General features: G+C 46.7%; 1 protein-coding gene across 1 annotated transcript in view; it reads left to right on the forward strand.

The window, feature by feature from the left end:
• The first annotated feature begins 2,339 nt into the window (after positions 1-2,339).
• Positions 2,340-17,672, forward strand: part of PIF1 (PIF1 5'-to-3' DNA helicase) — a 31,702-nt gene continuing 16,369 nt past the window's right edge. Inside the window, exons 1-6 of the mRNA XM_085602992.1 lie at positions 2,340-2,509; positions 10,224-10,795; positions 12,373-12,502; positions 12,585-12,710; positions 14,471-14,624; positions 15,380-15,494. Coding sequence (XP_085459118.1) covers positions 10,244-10,795; positions 12,373-12,502; positions 12,585-12,710; positions 14,471-14,624; positions 15,380-15,494 — 1,077 coding nt within the window. The 5' untranslated portion in view covers positions 2,340-2,509; positions 10,224-10,243. The remainder of the gene's footprint in view (positions 2,510-10,223; positions 10,796-12,372; positions 12,503-12,584; positions 12,711-14,470; positions 14,625-15,379; positions 15,495-17,672) is intronic.

The following is a 17,672-nucleotide window of genomic DNA, read 5'->3' on the forward strand; positions in this document are numbered from 1 at the left end:
GCACTGGTACAGCACGACCCAAAAACAACGATAAAGGCCGGTATGAAACGAGACAGCAGTAGCAGAGTAAAGCTCACCCAAGGGTATCTTGGCAGTGAACAACAGATTTACCCAACTCAATGTTACACATTTTATCAAACTCAGAAGGATGAAAAGGCTGAGTTGACCCCCTGGAATGTGAACCTGTGACCCTGAGGTTGAACACAGGCCACTACAGTGGACACATGAGTTTACCAGGCCACCAAATCCGGCCCGAGCAAAATTGAGAGCTCCTAACAACAACAGGGAACTGTCACTGCCAGCTGAAAAACAAAATTATAGAGCAGGCCCGTGTACACTAGATCACACTGGGGGAAACCCAATGACCAAACGGCACCCACAGTGGAAAAGTACATCACCAACAATAACCATGAAAGCTGCTAGGCAAGCACAGACATACTGCAGCATCTGACCAGTGCGCGGCCCCAAGCACCCCTCCCCAGGGGCACAGCACTCGCCCCAGGGACAAACAGCGGCCACTGAGGTGGGAGGAGGGGAGCAGGGCATGACAGGCCGCCAACTCCCTATAGAGAAGTGGGAGGAGGAGGGGTGTGGCCGGAAGCGTAAGCTGAGCCTGGAAGAGATCCTGCCAAGTAGTGAGGAAAAGACCCCGGAACGAGCTTAGAGGCAGAGGTATAACCCTCAAACCGCCCGCAGCATAGGCTTAGAAGCCATGAAACCACCGGCGAGCCCCAGCCAGAGCCCATTCCCACGAGGCACACCAGGGACAGAGAGGCTGAGGGACCCCGACACAGCGTGTGTAATTACGGGGACACCCCAGAGTGCCAGAAGGGAGGAGGGAGGGCAGCAAGCACACCACGCCAGGCAACCCACCCCTGGCAGAGAAGCCAAGCGGGAAGCCGGCCGTGCGAGGCGCCGCCCCCAGGCGACAAGAAGACCGGAGGCCGTAAAAACCTCCGGCTTCCCCGCCGTCGTGCCCCGCATGTACCGGTAAAGGTGCGCAGGGCCAAAACACCGCAGCTCGCACGCGTCCCTGCCAAGGGAGTCGAAATGGCCAAACAACAGGTGAGCCCGCTAGGGCAGGGCTGAACACACACCGAGGAGCCCACTACCGCCAGAGCCCCCTAGAGCAGGGCCACAAAAAAGCACGAGGACTAGCCACAAGGTGGGGGGGAAACACCCAATGCATGAGCCTGCTCGCGCAGGGCCTCCTCCCCAGCAACCTGCTAGAGCAGGTCCTCACCCCCACTTACCTGATACAACAGCATGCTCGCAGGATGAAAAAAACAGGCTGATGGGTTGGGCCCACCCGCCTCTTATAGAGGTCAAGGGTGTAATGGGTCGGCCATATTGGGAAGGGATGGGAGGCAGGGAGGCTAACTTTTCTGCTTTGGAGGATTCTGGTGTGGAGCTGAAGCTCACTTTGTTGATCACGTGGCGATTAAGACTTACGAGGAGGTAATGACATCTACCAGCCAGAACTGATAAGGAACCTGTTTGTTCATACATCCCAATTTACCCGATGCAGAAGGGAGACTCACGATTTTTGAAGAACAAATGGCTATATTTTGTCTGTCTCCCGTCTGAAATTGCCTCTGCTTCAATAGAAGTGAAACGGGTAAATAAATTCTCCAGATTATTATTTTTTTTATGCCACACTTTCTTTTTTATAAAATGTTGGCATGTATGCTTTTTCTATCAGGCTTGGATGTTGCAGTTAACCGCGTGGAGTCGGTGTCATTTGTGGCACTGACAAAAACCTGACACAGTAGTCCAGATCACAGACGAACTTGAATGGATGGCTAGAAGAGTTCTATCAACAAGCATTGGCAAAGCCAATAGTTCTGACTTTAATGCCCTGCTACAGTGAATGAAAACTCACAGAGACTCTAAATAAATGGTCGTTGATTTACTCTCCAGAAACTGTCACTCGAAGTGAAACACATTTGGTAGTAAACCGTCACTTATTGCCTTACTGAATCAATAGAAATGCCACATACAAGCGATATAAAAACTTTGCAGCCACGGGGGTTTCTCTCGGCATTGATACACGGAGCCCTCGAGCCGAGGAGACCTGACTTCAGCAGCAGGTCCCAGGACAGCGACCTGACCTTAGGCGGGGCTTCTGGGCGGGCCTCGTTGCCCATAACACCGGATGTTATTTTTTGGTGGAGGTCACACAGTTCCGCCCCGCATTGAAGTTGTTCACTTCTGCCCCGCATTGACGTCACGAGACCGTTAGAGGCTACTCCGTGGCTGCCATTGGTGGATTCTTTAAATGCCCTCTCTCTAATTGGCTGCCTGTAATGCCGGCTTTTTTGAAAGTGCTTCTTGCTGAGAGACGAGGCTGCTGTTCGAGGAGAGCCTGACAGCAAGTGCCAGGGGCCGGAGCAGCAGCAGCAGCGGGGTAGAGCCGGAGTCGCAGTGCCTGCCACCCAGTGCAGCCCCGGCCTCTGCAGCTCAGCACCTCCCGGATTCAGCCCCGCAGAGACCCCAGAGCAGTCAGCAGGTGAGACTGTCCGCAGGTTATCCACGGAACAGGCAGTGAGAAGAGCTAGGTTCACCTGTGTGCAGGGGGGCTCACTCTGGATGCGGCCATATGTGTCTCATTGGTGGGGGCCTTCTTAGATGAATGGTAGTTTTCTCTCTCTTCGGGTATGAGGGAGACGTGTTTCCTTCTAAAGGAGCAGCGTCTGCTTAGGCGAGTTGTTCCACCCCTCCTCTCCATATCCCAGCTCTATATTCACGTACCAGCTGCTTCCCATGCTCGCTCCCACACTCACCTGGCCATACATCTCACGTTACCCCTGCTCGGAGGCCAGGAGCCGCCAACCATATGTTTTGTCTTTGCATTCTGGGACTTGTAGTCCTGGGTTTTCGAGTGGGAGCTGGGTGGCCGGGTGGCCTAATCACACCTCACCTGGATCCTTCGAGATCTCGAACTCTGCCACTCGCCCCTCCTGGCAGCTGACGAGGACTGAACGCTGTTGAGTGAGATGCAGCCTGTTCAGGAAGATTTCTGCATGTGTCCAGGTTGACACCCTCCTGGTTCGTTTACATGCTCCAAAATCCTACACGTCTCTATCCTAGAACCCTAAACACGCCGCAAGCACCACCACAGTGTAACAGTAAATTAACATCGATGCCAGAAATCTCCGTGCACGCTTTCCATATTGCTGCTGAAGCAACACCTTCAGAGGCAAAAACCTGCCACGTGCAGCGCCCTCCTCCGCCTGAAGGTCTCCACTGCATGGTGGCAGTTTCAGCATGGGGCAGAGGGGTTTCTGAAGGCCCAGTTAATGCCTACTTTAGGGCATCCACATGGGGTCCACTTGAATAAAAGCCTCTAATGGGAGTCTTTTAGTGGGTGATTGTCCTGGAAATCTGGGACGCACCCTGCCCTCTTAGAGCAATGCTGGACACCCCTGGGAGGTGGCACAGTTTCCATAGCAAAGCCTCCCTTATGGCTGTGGCCCCCTCCCTGTACGGCTGTCTGTCCCCCGTGTCTCTTTCCACGTCTTGATTGTCGAAGGATCGTAGATACTAATCACAGGTCAGAGTGTGGATACATAAAGGGGCTGTGGTGGTGGGTGCAGACTGGTGGGTGATGCAAGGGCTCACTACCCAGGTAAGCAGTTTCATCTCGTCTTGGGCATGATTACAGAGAAGTGCCTGTTTTACACAGTCTAAGTGGCGATGGGGTCAGAGGTGACCGCGTCCTCAGTGTCTGATGGCCCTTGCACACGTGCGTGACCTCAAGCTGCACTTTAAGCTCAGATGTGGGGGGGGAGGACTTGGGTCGGAGAGGGAAAAGATTCCCGAAAAGTGACAAAGCTGCCAAGTTGTTCAGTTTGCTTGCGTGTGACACGTCAGTGATGTGAACGACACGTTTTACTGAATGATAATAATATACTTATCACACCTCTCCTCTTGCGGACTGCTATGGTCTAGAAACGGACTTTAAACTGCTGCAACGCCCCTGGGGTACTTTTGCCAGTTTGTTAAGCCAGGCCGAGAAAAATCATCATAAATGTTACCAGACCTTCAGGTCTAGTGACTTGAATAATCAACTGAACCGAACTGTAGTGTGCTAGCCCCATAAATGTGTCTCCGTTTGTGTGATCTTGGGCAAATCTCGTATTTCACAGATTCCTTTCTCTTCAATGTCTCATAGGAGAGCACATTCAAATGTGAATTCAGCATTTCTGCTGTGCAACACTCGTTTGCTTGATTTAATAGACTAAACATTTACTCCATGAATACTAAGAATCTAGCTCACATATAGGGTACACATGGGTGGGGTCGCCTCCTTTCCAAGAGAAAAATACCAGCCGTTTGTTGTGGTTGTGAGACTCTGCAAAGGTCTGGCGTTGATGCTTAGTAGGACTTTAAACAAAATTGTATGTAATCCTGTGCAGCATGGGTTTCTGCCTTTTTTGTTTACTTTAATTTAATTATTAGCCTGGGATAGGTAATGCCCCTATAGAACACATTTAAAAGTTCTTTTCTATTTTTATTTGCTGTTTGAAGTATGTACATATATGGGCTAAAATGCCAGCTTTAGGTTAATTTGTTTATTTTTGTACCGGTTGGGACATTTAAAACACTGGGGTTGCCTGTAAAAAACACAGCCGGTGCAATCCTAGGTAAATATAACTCCTGACTTAGCTATTAATTCACTAATAGCATTGTCGTCATGGTAGGAGTAGGAATGTTCCTCAGTTTGTTAAAACGCTCACTCTCAATTTATTATTATTATTATTATTACAGTCAGTGCTTTAAATGGGGGGGGGGGGGGGATATAAGTGCAGCTACTCGCCAAAAGGAGCAGTGGGTGGGTACAAGGGCCCATGTGTGAAACAAAACTCCCGGTGATCTGCCCCCAGTATTCCCCTGTCCTGAGGAAGACCCTCCCATAAGGTCCAACTATTCCCTATCGTTTTCAGGGGAGTGGAATTTAGTAAAATGTCTACTTGTCCATGGGGCAGGTTGCTTCATGAATCCACTTGTCCCTTTTATGCCATGTAATGCGGCAACAAATTACAGCAGCAATCTTATTATATAAACGGTTCTGAAATAGCCTCTCTAACTATGCCAGGGCTCGTACCATAGTAGGGTTTGTACACCAGCAATTCCCGTATGTTGCTACGTTTCTGCAGGCCAACATACTGGGGCTGAAGGTAGTGGTAAGCAATAGTTCAAGGGTTGGAATGCCCTTTTGAGTCTGTGCAAACCTACTAACTTGCATCTTTTAAGGGTTTTCACCAACTCTTTTCCCATACTGAAAAAGGTTTGAAATTTACTCCCGACAGTCGCAGATGTAAAACTTTTTCCAGGTTTGGGGAAAAAAGTGGAGGGAAAGTGAACTAGAAACATTCAGATTTTCACATGAGTAAACTACACATGCACATTTGCTCATGCTAAAATGCAGTTCACAAATATTTTCTAGGAGTACTATTTCTTGGCCTACTTCTGTAAATTATTGTGAATTCATGGAAACTGTGAATTCATGGAAACTGTATGTATGCAGTTAATGCAAGGCTATATACCATGGATGCACTTTTGAGACTTTCTTTAATAATTGGACCTCTAATTAGGCCATGTGTTAACCATGACCTTTTGTGTTTAATAAAATTCTGTGTCTCTCTCTCTTTCGGTCTATCAGCTGGCTTCTCTGTGAGTGACACTATTCGGCTGTTTTAAAAGGAGAATATTGGCACACAAAGTAGTTTTGTTCAGTGCCCGCAACTGCTGTGGCAGTGTGTGCTTTTGAGACCAAAAACAATTTTTGCTTTTGCCAATGCTTGTTATAATGTTGAGGGCCCAGCAGCTCCCACACTGATAAGGTTTTACAAAAACCATGCCTAAACAAGTCACGCATTGACAAAACCAAAAGGCTTACAACCAATTTCCGACCTACTGGCTTTGCCAATGCTTGTTTATTTTTTTCCCAAAATCGTATTTAAACTGGTTACAATGATTTTACTTTAGGAATATTTTGGAGAAATAAAAGCATACATCACCATGTTACTAAATGATGCTGCAAAGATATGGTACATAAAATCTTACAGTAGTTTAGCAAAATGTTTTCCCCCTATTACATATTTTTGTGAACATTTTATTTTGAAAGCAAAGAATCGTCACTCTTACTTTCAAGCTTCTGCAAATATTTGCATATAATCAGAGGGCATTCTGGGAGCATTGTACATGAACCATAAATACAAGTTTGAACAGCATGGACACAAATATTAACTTAGCTGCAGACATTGCCCTTCCCTGATCCATAATGTGGTACTGTAAACTGGCAGCCAAAGGGTTTGTGCTAGAGGGAGTTGGGCCTACTTGTCCCAAGGACAAAATACACAAGAAAACATGTTGCCCTTGACCCCAAACAATATGTCCCGGGTGTCGGCTATCGGAATTCCACATCCCTGCCGTTTTGTGCGTCGGCAACTGGTCCATCTGCCAGCTTCTACCCCGAGTGGATTGATTTATACAGGAAATTTAGAATCACGGCATAATTTATGAACATTTGTTGTACGTTACTCTGGCTGTGTGCTGAAGCCAGGATTGAGAATTGCTTTGATTAAGGTCATATGACCTTCACTTCATCACTCACCTAACCCTTCACCACTTTTCTTTCTTGACACTCTCCTTCCCTCACCCTGTGGGGCACTATTGTTTTTGATGATGACGTTTTGCATTTTTGTAATACATTGTTACATGGCGCATTGTGATTATATAACAGTGTTCCTTACAGTTTCTTTAGATTTATTTTATTAGTCATTGTTAATCTTTTGTGATTAACATTGTACTGGGACCCCTTCCCTTTTGTACTGATATACACCCAGGTCCCAGCGACAAAATTTGGGTTTACTCTTTTCTGTAACTGATGACTTACAAAGCAGCTCAGGTTGTGTCCTGGTGACGAGCTCCTGTGATTGATTCCGTGCAGTTCTTGATGAAGGTGCTGCCGTGGTATTAGTTGAGGGAAGAAGGGAGCGCTGCCTCCGTTAAAGTCAGGTCCCCACGAGTACCTGTACTCTCTTCATTCTAGAAAAAGTGCTGGTACTCAAGGGAAGAAAATGAAAGTGCCGGTACTCAGTACTAGCCAATTTAAAGCACTGATTACAGCATGATGTGATAGCACATTCTCATTAACTGTAAAGCGTACAAATGATGATGTGTGGAAATTGGGTTTCAGCAAATAATTTCTTTGTGAAGTGCAAATGATAAGCATTTGTTTTGATCCTATTAAAATCTGTTTCCATCACACTTCGTCACAAAACAAAATTCTTGCCTGCTCATACATTTAAAATATTTGTACAGTTCATTTACAAGCTACTTAAATGTAGGGGAGGGTGAAACTTGCAAAGTCTAACTCTGGAATTCTGCTGGGTTACATAAACTCGGTCTGCAGGCGGATTGGTGCGCCTTTTTTTTTTTTTTTTTTTTTTTTTTTTAAATTTAAAAAAAATTCCCTCAATAGGAGCATGTTTCGTGCTGCAAAATGGTGCGCCGGATGGTGCGGTTTGCGCTGAGAGTGCACTGCTTTTTTGATACCGTTCGATCAGATTTTCTAATCGAGGGGCATCATTTTTGTTATGGGCAGTCGCCCTTGTTGAGAGAATCTTGGCGGTGCTGTTCTAGCCCCTGAAAATCATGCTAGGGAATGCACATTTTAGCTCACCAGCGTAACATGGGCACACCGCGTGCGAGGAAAAAAGCTTCGCCATGTGGTGGTTGACGGAGTTTTGACAAAAGTCTGCATTACATCATAACCCGGGGTGGGCAAAGTTCCTGCAGCGGAGCTGTTTTTATCTCCCCTCCCCCTACTTAAACACTGTGTATTAGGGAAAAAACTGATGTCACTACAGTTCACTTTACAAAATGCTCTAACTTTATAGTCCAATCTCTGGGATAAAATAAGCAATAATTTGTAAGAAGCCGCACACTGGCATTTGACTTCTGTCCTTAAACCAGCCACTTTGACAAGAAAAAAAAAAACAAGATTTATAGGCGTATTTATTGCTCATTCACTTGCTGAATAAACAGAACACTTGTTCCTTGTAGCTCGAGCTCTCTTGCCAGAACGGGCCAGGAGGCCCTAAAACCGCTCGCTCTGATAAAATCTGTCTTGCCATAGCGCATAGATTTTGTTTGAGACCTCTAACCTATCACTTTCAAAGAATGACTTGGGGTGGCCATGCTCCCTCAATGTTCTGCCCACTGTTTACTTCAGGGCCCTGCGTAGGTAGAAGACTTTGAACATCAGTCCTTAGCCATCCAAAAGGAACGCACACATGCACCGACATTTGCAGATGTGAATCCACCATGTGACACCCCTCTCCGCCCTCCTATCCCTAAGGTGAAAGACACTTGGACCAGTAGATTCTTCTACCCTACCACCCACACTAATCCGTATCTCCAACGGGGTCTGGGGATTGCTCATCACCAAAAACATCAAACCAGGTCCGGCCTGCTCCCCACTCGCCGCCACCTTCTCATTTCCATTCTCATTTATCAATAATCCCTTGCGGTGAGGGCTTCCAACGGGTGTGCACAGGACAGGACTATTGCTATATCCATTCAATGTTATTAATCCAATCAATCCCGCTCAACCTTCTGTAGCCCACCGCTGCAGGACCACCTCCAATGAAAAATACCACAATGAAGGGAGCGCCGTATTCAGTAATCCGTATATGAAAATTTGTTCCCAACTGATTCAATCAAAAAGACAGATTTCCTTGGATCCACAATTTATTGCACGTCACTTTAGGATAGTGTTTCCACAACGATTATGACAGTTCATCAGTATTGATTGACAAGCTTGTAGCAGTTAATCAACAGAAGTTCCTAATAAATTCAGCCAACGCGTTTCGTCCAACGTAGTACGTCATCAGGGCTATAGATCAGTTTTCTTTCTGTGTAACTTCTACCTATCATGCAAAAGGTTCGGATTTTTATTTCGATTTTTCTAAAATAATGGTTTCCAAAATGTCATTAGCACCGTATTTCATTAGGTCATCCGTGCCTGCTAAATTCCCAATCTGACAGCGGGATTTATCGGGCCGGCTGCGAGTAATGAGGCCGTCTTAGCTGAATGGGGCTTTAATTAAAGGGATTTGACTGCAAATAAGTAAGATGCTTTTACAAGACCACTGTAATAGCTGTTTACAGGGAAATCGTTGTTGAATTTGGATGCGGATATATGTAAGAACTGCTGATTGGGAATTTAGCAGGCATGGATGACCTAATGAAATACGCTCCCTTCATTGTGGTATTCTTCTCATTTATCCTCCTTTTCTATCCTTCATATCTTCACGTGTTTCTCTAGCTATTTTCTCCCTCCTTTTTTTTTTCTCTTCTTTCCTCACCTCGTCTCTTCTACCTTTACAATCGCCTTTTCTTTTGCACCTCTCTATTCTGTTCTATGTTCCTCCTCCCCTCATCTATATCCATCCACACTTAGTCTTTTGCTCTTCAAACTTTAGTTGCCCTGGTTATCCCTGTCCCTTGTTTCTTCCACGCTAATCAGGAGGGTGAGTACAGTGAGAAGGTAAAGGTAGGCAGAGAGTTGGGAAGTGTTTCAGGGGTTTGCTTTTAAGAGGTAGCCATTCACGCATACTGTGGAATACGCTCCTACCCCATGTGTGACGGCTTCCATGGACCCGTTCTGGAGCTGCTCCTGCATGCTGTAAAATATTCTTGCGTTTCTCTCCATTCCTATTACGGTGCATTTTGAAAACGTATATGAAGCATCTTTTCTGGCCATATGCTTTTTGTGTTAAATGTAGTATCCCATCATGAAAGGGTGCATAAAATCAATTTGTGTCCATAGAAACCTCTTCTTCTTTTTTTGGTATGAAAATCCTCAAGGCAGAGGTTAACAGTGACTTGGACCACTCCCTGCTTTTCCCTCGGACGACTGTGAGGAGAGATCAAATAACCTATCGCTGCTACCCTCGATCTAGGATACCCCGGTGCAGGGTAGAGACCCAGTCCCTAAGTAGAACCCTGCTGCATGGTTCTTGTGAGTGAGTTTGTCCTGGAGCACACTGCTGATCCTAAGTGTTGTGATCTCTCCTCTGCATCAGGGCTGACCTCCAGGTGTATTGTTGTGGGGCACTGCCAGGGGTCCTGTTCTTGATTACGCCACTGGAAGTCTATACTCTTGGACATTCCTTACTGCTTGCCCTTACCATCTGATCATCTTCCTCTAGGAAAGAACACTCCTTCCAAGATGTTGGGTCCACAGCTGTCTGCGGAGGTCCAGTGCAGTGCCACCATTGAACACCTCAATGCCGCTGGGCAGTCCACCAAGCGTAAAGTGATGCGTAGTGCTGTGCTCACCCTTGGCCGCAACGAGTTCCGGGAGATTGTCCTGCAAGTGAACGATGGAAAGCTACCCCAGAACTTTGTGCTGAGGCAGATCAAGCTCTTCTCGCGCTTCCTGCAGGACGGGAAGGGCACCATCTTGCTGGTGCCAGAGAACATCCAGGTGCTGATCGCCAACTGCCCACCCAACAAACTCAAGCTGTTCATGAAGACCTTGATGGTGAAGCATGAAGTGGATCAGAATGTGACCAAGCCGGTCAGTGACCGCATGCGCCTGCTATACGGCCTCCCGCGCACCTTTGAGACCATCAGTCCAATCCAGGCGAAGGATGTGCAACAGGCAAACGAGCAGCGGGCCAAGGCCAACGAGACTCCGGTGAAGGCCAAGGGGCTTGGAAACAGAGGTGCCAACGGTCAACAGAAGCGAGGGAGAACTGTGTCCTCAGAAACTTGCGCAGTAAGAGCCTGGCCGCAGGAAGGAGTGGAAATGTGTGCACTGTGATTGGCATGTGGGGTGTGTGGTGCTTTGACTGATCTTTGACATCTGAGTTGTGGGTTTTGTAGTGAACAGGTGTTTACAGCATTGTTTACTTGTGGAGCATTTAGGACAAGTGCTGTGTATACTGAAAAAGAGATGTAGTACCCCACTGATAGCCCTATAAGTCCAAAGGATGGCGGTGGGAGAGGGGGGAGGTTGTGTGTGTGTGAGAGAGACAGTCTTTTTATATTGTTTGTTATGCAGCTAGGTGCTTGCCTTGAACCGTGTCTGTCCCTTGAAGGGTGTCCTATTACAGGCCTTGTATCCTGGGGGGAAAAGTATCCACATACTATGGTCTGTCGATCGATTCCAACATGACCTTATCTGGTTTTTAGAGCCTTTTTTACAGAACGCAAATGACCAGTCCTGACCATCTCGATTCTTCATGGCCACGGTGGGGCAGGATGAGGCCTGTAGTGGCAGGTAAGGTTGTAGCAGGGCGAGTGATGCCATGATGAAGGAACAGTTCAGATTAATAGTATGGAGTTTTGTATTTCCATTCGGGGAACCAGAGTAGAATGTGCAGGTTTTCACTGTTGATTTTGACTAGAAGTCTGCAGCCTGTGTTTTGGGGTGGTCACGAAAAGGTGACTGAACCCAATCATGTGGCATTCGTTGTTGTAAGGTTTGGGCTGTGTGTATACTGGTGAAGCCAACTGTATTGTATGAAGTAGCCCACCCTGGGCATGGCAGCCCCATTGGTTTGTACTAAAGTTGGGACTGGGTGCCTGGATCTTCTGAGGCTAAACGACGCCTTTGTTGGATCTCGGCTGGTAGAAACTTGTGGTGTGAAGACAAGGTCTAGAATGTGTGCTTACCATTCTACTGACAGTCGTAGATGATGATGAGGCTTGGTATCATAAAAGCCTATCTAAAGTGCTTCTGATAGTATAGAACATGTCCTCAAAGCCTCTTCTATTTACCCTTCACTTCCCAGCCAGCATGTATTTGGTGGAGGGAGCTGCAGGCCCAGGACCCATGTGTGACCAAGTATTTGGGAGGTGGTTCTGCGATTGTCTCTTGTATCTGTGGGAAGCAGTGTATGGACTGTGCTGTGAATGAGCAGGTCTACGCATGTCCTGTGTCTCGTGGCTAGGTTTAATCTTTGCTTTGTTTGGGTGGTTTGTGATAGGTTTGTTTGTAGTGGTGGTTTCAATTGTAGTGTGTATAGCGTTGGGAGTGCATAGCCTATACTGTTTACAGCTATGGGTGTGTTTGTTGTCTTATTGTGGTGTGTTGCAGTATGGTGGGGTGTACAGTCCTAGTTCAGACAGACACTATTCCATGAGTAACTGGTGTTGGCAGCTTTAGTACCTGAAGCTCAGTTGTAATTGTGGCTCCCGCACAAATGTATCCAGTTGTGTTGGATCTAGGAATGACCATAATAACTTTAAATACGTGTTTTTGGTGTCCTTTCAGTTCTTTCAATCATGGCTTTAGTGCTTGGCTCTATCTCTTTATGAAAAAAAAATGTCTCCCCCTTTTCCCTTATTGAGGTCGCCAACCTGCGTCCCCCCAAAAAGCCCACCCTGACGATGCCTTCAAGGGTGCAGCTATCCAGTGAGCAGATGCTGGTCTTGAGCACGGTGCTCAGTGGCAAGAACGTCTTCTTTACGGGCAGCGCTGGTAAGTGTCTGACTTTCACCCCCATGTGGCGGCCCAGAGCCTTCCCTGGAGTCTCAAGTCTTGTCTTTCTCTTGCATTGAAGGAACTGGGAAGTCCTACCTTCTGAAGAGGATTGTGGGTTCCCTGCCACCCAAAAGCACCTATGCCACCGCCAGCACTGGGGTGGCCGCCTGCCACATCGGTGGCACCACGCTGCACGCCTTTGCAGGTAAGCCCAGGTTTCTTGGGGAGGGGACAGGTGAGGGGGGGCTACAGTCGTACACAGGACTGTGGGGTGGTGTCTAAAGAGAGGGGAAGGGTGGGGAACTGGATACTGTTGATGATTTACAGGTGGGGGGGCTGCAGTCACTGTGGTGTGGCATGGTACCTCTAAGGAGGGGCAGGGGAGGAGATTTGGACTGTCTATGCTCGGAATGAAAGGAGGATGCAGGGGTGGTTTCCCGGGTGCTCCTGGAGTGTGTTAAGCCACATCTGTCATTTACTGAAACATCTAAACCTCCAGAGTGTTTGTTGGATGGAGGAAACCGAATGCTCTTAAATCCGTCCTTGAGGCGGCAGCTAAGCCACTGAGGGACGCTGGCTGCAAACGTGTCAGAGGCTACTTCTTGGTTCTCTGTGATGGTTGAACATAAGTCTTCGGAAGGTAGATCCCTTAATAGAGGTTGGTCTGAAGGGTTGAACCAGGGTACGGAGAGCGGGGTTGTCGATTGATCAGTAGGGAGGGGGGGTGGGGGCTCACATTTTCCGACAATCATGCTATAATATCCTGTTGTTCATTATATAAGAAGCATTGCATGAGGGGGGGCCTAAGGGCCAGTGGAAAGGGAAAGTGATTGTGAGGGATGCTTACAGCACAGTATTTTGTGAATAACCATGTGTGAACACCCTCCAAACCGAGACCAGTGAGAGCGTACTTAAAAATCCCAGGTGTAATGCGAACGACGCCTAACCATATCTGAATGAAGGTTCCTGGACCAAACTGTTTATTAAATCCATTTATTCGGGAGTGTACCGCCCCAAGGACCCGGACTAAGATTCTGAACCCAGCTGCCTGTCTGAGGTCGCCTCAGCCTTCACCGGAAGAAGGTGGCTGCTCGGAACACTAGCAGGGCATGAATTAGCAGCCTCGGGGTGAAGACCAGGTGTTGCCTCACCTGCAGGGTCCATCCATCTGTGGCAAAACCGACACACTTGCTCGCGTGTTAATATTGTGGTGGGGGGAGCGGTTGGGTTTTGCCTACTAGATATTCATTTGTGTGGCATATTATGGCTTACCAGGAACATAATGGGGCTTGGTCGCTGCCCATTGCTTACCATGGCTTTAATGGCCACACTCCTTCACCAGCTTTTTATTCGTAACCTGGCCTGTCAATCTTGTTTGTCCCTCCCACGGAGCATTTCCTCTTTACAATCTGTAATTGGCTGCCACCTCCTTCCACTGCTTGCTTTTCAATCACTGCTTTTTTTTTTCTGGTGTTAAGCAGAATTTCAGTACAACCTCCACCTGGTTCTGTTTGCCAGTTTCGAATGACTGGTCCCATATCTTTTTGGATTTACATCCACCTCTGTTTTTAAAGCCATTTTTTTGCACTAAAACTCTTAAAGGAATCCGTGCTTGTAATTTAATAAGAGCAGAATTGGCACTTTTAGCATGCAGGTGTACAACACATATGAATAATTAAAAAATATAAAGAATACACAATGGAGCAGAAAAAGCATTGCCAAAGTAGAGAGTTCGCCCTTCCGTGCAAGAGGGCCAGAAGCTGAAGTGGGCTCTCCCATTGTTCCGCATTCTATGCTGTGGTGGGCGAAACCAAAATATGAAAGACTCAAAGACTGACAGGCAAAGTAGGTTGACCCAAAATACCTGTATGACTCTGTTGCGCGTTGATTGCTTGTCTTTTGAACCCGGTCTGCTTTGAAGGACTTGAGACCCCAGGATGATCTTGGTTTTCATTGTCTCTGCAGGGATCGGCTCTGGGAAGGCCCCTCTCGATCAGTGTATTGAACTGGCACAGAGACCTGGAGTGCGTCAGCATTGGATCAGCTGCCAGCACCTGATCATCGATGAAGTCTCCATGGTGGAGGGGGAGTTCTTTGATAAGTTGGAGGCTGTTGCCCGGTAAGTTTCCACAAAGACCAGATAGCTCGTGAGCCTAGAGGTCTGTGCCCAGCATCAGAGCTGATCGTTTGTTGGGAGACGCACACCGTTCCCGATACTTTCATCCCACCATTGTATTCTGACTATTACCATGATTTTATAAACCACACAAATTTTAAGCCTGGTATTTACTGCCCAACCTACCAAGCAGTGTGAAGTTGGTAGTGAGCAGTGGTTAGGTTTAAAGTGTCCATTATTCAATCACTTTGTTTTGTAAGATTTTTCTTTTTCTTGTTCTTGTACAATGTGAAGTGAATCTCTTCTAGATGTACTCCATATTTGACACATACAGGATCCAAGATGCTGACAGAAGTTGATTAACTCTGTTCTTTGTGTCGTGGAGGGGTCTGGTGATCTCCAAAGGCAGACGTGCATCTTTGAATATTACCATCCACCCTTTCCCCTGGATATACCCTGCCTTTTGTTCTGCAGCGTGTGATATGCTCTGGAGTTGGGTGTTTTAATCTGCTTATATGGATGACTGACACTTCTCAATTCAAGTCTCTTCCTAATATGGACAAAATCTATTTAAAATATATATTTTTTTTTAATCCGTGGCTCCTAAAGAGCAATTCAAAGGTTTAAGAAAAAAAAGGCAATGCACTGAGCTGTCTAAATATTTTCCTTCCTAAGAGGAATTGCAGGATTGGAGCAGCTGGCTTCTGATGATTGAGCAACGGTTGATGATGTTACTAATGTGGTTTACGTTGTTCCAGAGCTGTGCGCAGGAAGGATGAGCCGTTTGGTGGTATCCAGCTGATCATATGTGGGGATTTCCTCCAGTTGCCGCCAGTCACCAAAACATCAGAGCGAACCACCTTCTGCTTCCAGGTGAGACATCCTTGGTCTGCCTGAGGAATGACCGCTGACCGATCAAACCGTGATTGCACTTGCCTGGCTGCGGACCTTATGACCGGCCTATGGCTCAAAACTGCCAGACCAGTGAAGTATGAGAGGCTTTCATGGGAGCATCACCTGAATGATGCCAGAGGACGCTCATGAAGTCGATGAGTATGAGGGTTTGCTGTTTTCACACACAAAGGCAACTGGGCAAAATAAGATAAAAGGAAATAAAAAATGGAGGTTGATGGGTAGGGTCCAGAAAGGGTATTGCTTTCTGGGTATCCAAAGATATTGAAATGGACACCTCACTCACTTTATCGTGACATGCTTCATCATTGACCCATATCCACACCCTGGTAGATTGATACCACCAGGGCGGACTCAACCACAAAGATGGGAGTTCTTCGATCAATTCTTGCTGGCTAAGCAGGGATCCAGATGAAAATGGAGAATCTAAAAATACCTCTAGGTATACCAAAATAATTTCTTTATTCATAGGGTATTTGGGGTATAGGTTAAATGTATACTTGTTTTTTAAAAAATTTAATCTTTAAAAATAACCCAAGTATATTGAAACCAACTTGTTTCAACCCACGCAGAGAGCCCTTCTATGTCTGGTTCATTAAAATGTGCTTCCTTCCTTTTTGACACACTTTTTCTCTCATTGCTTTCCTCCCAATACCGGTGAGAGCATTAAGCCTCACGTATGTACACAGAACGCATGTATAGCAAGGCAGGGACAGGATATATAGAGCCCTGACAAAGGCCCAAGACACAGAAGGGCTCTCGGCGTGGGTCGAAACATGTGGTTGTGGCAACTTCTGAAATGAGGAAATATTCCCTGTGTATAAACACCACCACAGAGGCACTTTTATAACATACCCCTATGTTTACGCATAATTTGCTAAGCGAAGCTTTTGCAAATAATAACTAAACATGTTTCTCACCTTGGTCTTTTCTTTGGCAACTTAATCCCGGAAATGCAAAATATATGGTTCAACAAAAGCAATTCAAGTTAAATCCGCGGAATGGAAACAAGATGCCCTTCCACTATTAAGCGAAGTGGACATAGCGGAGTTAAGTGTTATCCGCCCTGTTGGAAGCGGAGACTAAAACTCCACACCATTTCTTTTACAGCAGAGTCTGATGTTTCCAGAGTGGGCCTACACATCAGTCAATTGACTACTACATTCTTCCCAACACAAAAAAGACGGGGAGGAGGGTGGTGCGGTTAGCACAGAGGCAAAACGGGGAGGGCTGAGGGGGTGGACACGAAAGCAACACAGAGGGCAGGAGAGGTATGAAAGCAACATGGAGAGGGCAGGAGGTGGGAAGGCAAAGGGGAGAAGCGAACGGCTCGGTTCAACAGAGAAGGGGAAAGTAACAGGGAGCAACACTGGGGGAGAGACCTGCATGAGGAAGGCCTCTCAAAAACCAATGCACTCTCCTCAAGTCATTAATAAAGAGCATGTGGGGTAACATCCAGAGTTGCCAACTTTGAAACTGGGAAACCGGGTTCAAGCCTCTGCGTCTGCTCTCTGCGTGCCTACAAAAAAAAACAATGCAGAGATGGTCAATCAGAAAAAATCAAATAAAACCATGGCAAAAGCCCAAAAAATGCTGATTAGTAACCAGATACGGAACCGAAACAAAATGGCACATGCGGCACATGCTGCTATATAAGTTTATTAGCACTTTACGGCAATCGTAGCTGAACTTCAGTCGGGTGGGGTATAGGGAGAAAAGCTGACATTTCAAAACACAGGCAGACACAAAATAGAAAATAATTGTGTTTAAACAAACCCGCATGCACGAAAGGCCAAGCCTACGAGTAATGGGATCATGGTCCATGGGAGGGGTTGACACACAAAAAGGAGTGAGCTAGAACCAACACTGACCACGAAGAAGTAAGCCTTTTTGAACGACCTGCAAATTAAAAGCGACGGGCGGGCTGTAAGCCAGCAGAGTGCATACAGCATGTCTCGAAGAGGCATCGCCTGCAATGCTTAGGCGAGACCTAAAAATCAGATTCCAGGCACATTTAATTAAGTGCACAAAAACCAGGAACCTTGCCTTTTCTGCCTTGCGGTTGTTTTGCACAAACCGTGACCATGTTGGCACACAACCAGGCTAGCATTGTAAGTAGCATTAAAATGACTTCTAGTA

The sequence above is a fragment of the Triturus cristatus genome, chromosome 4_2 (genome assembly GCF_964204655.1).
Source record: "Triturus cristatus chromosome 4_2, aTriCri1.1, whole genome shotgun sequence".
In the NCBI taxonomy this organism is placed as follows: domain Eukaryota; kingdom Metazoa; phylum Chordata; class Amphibia; order Caudata; family Salamandridae; genus Triturus; species Triturus cristatus.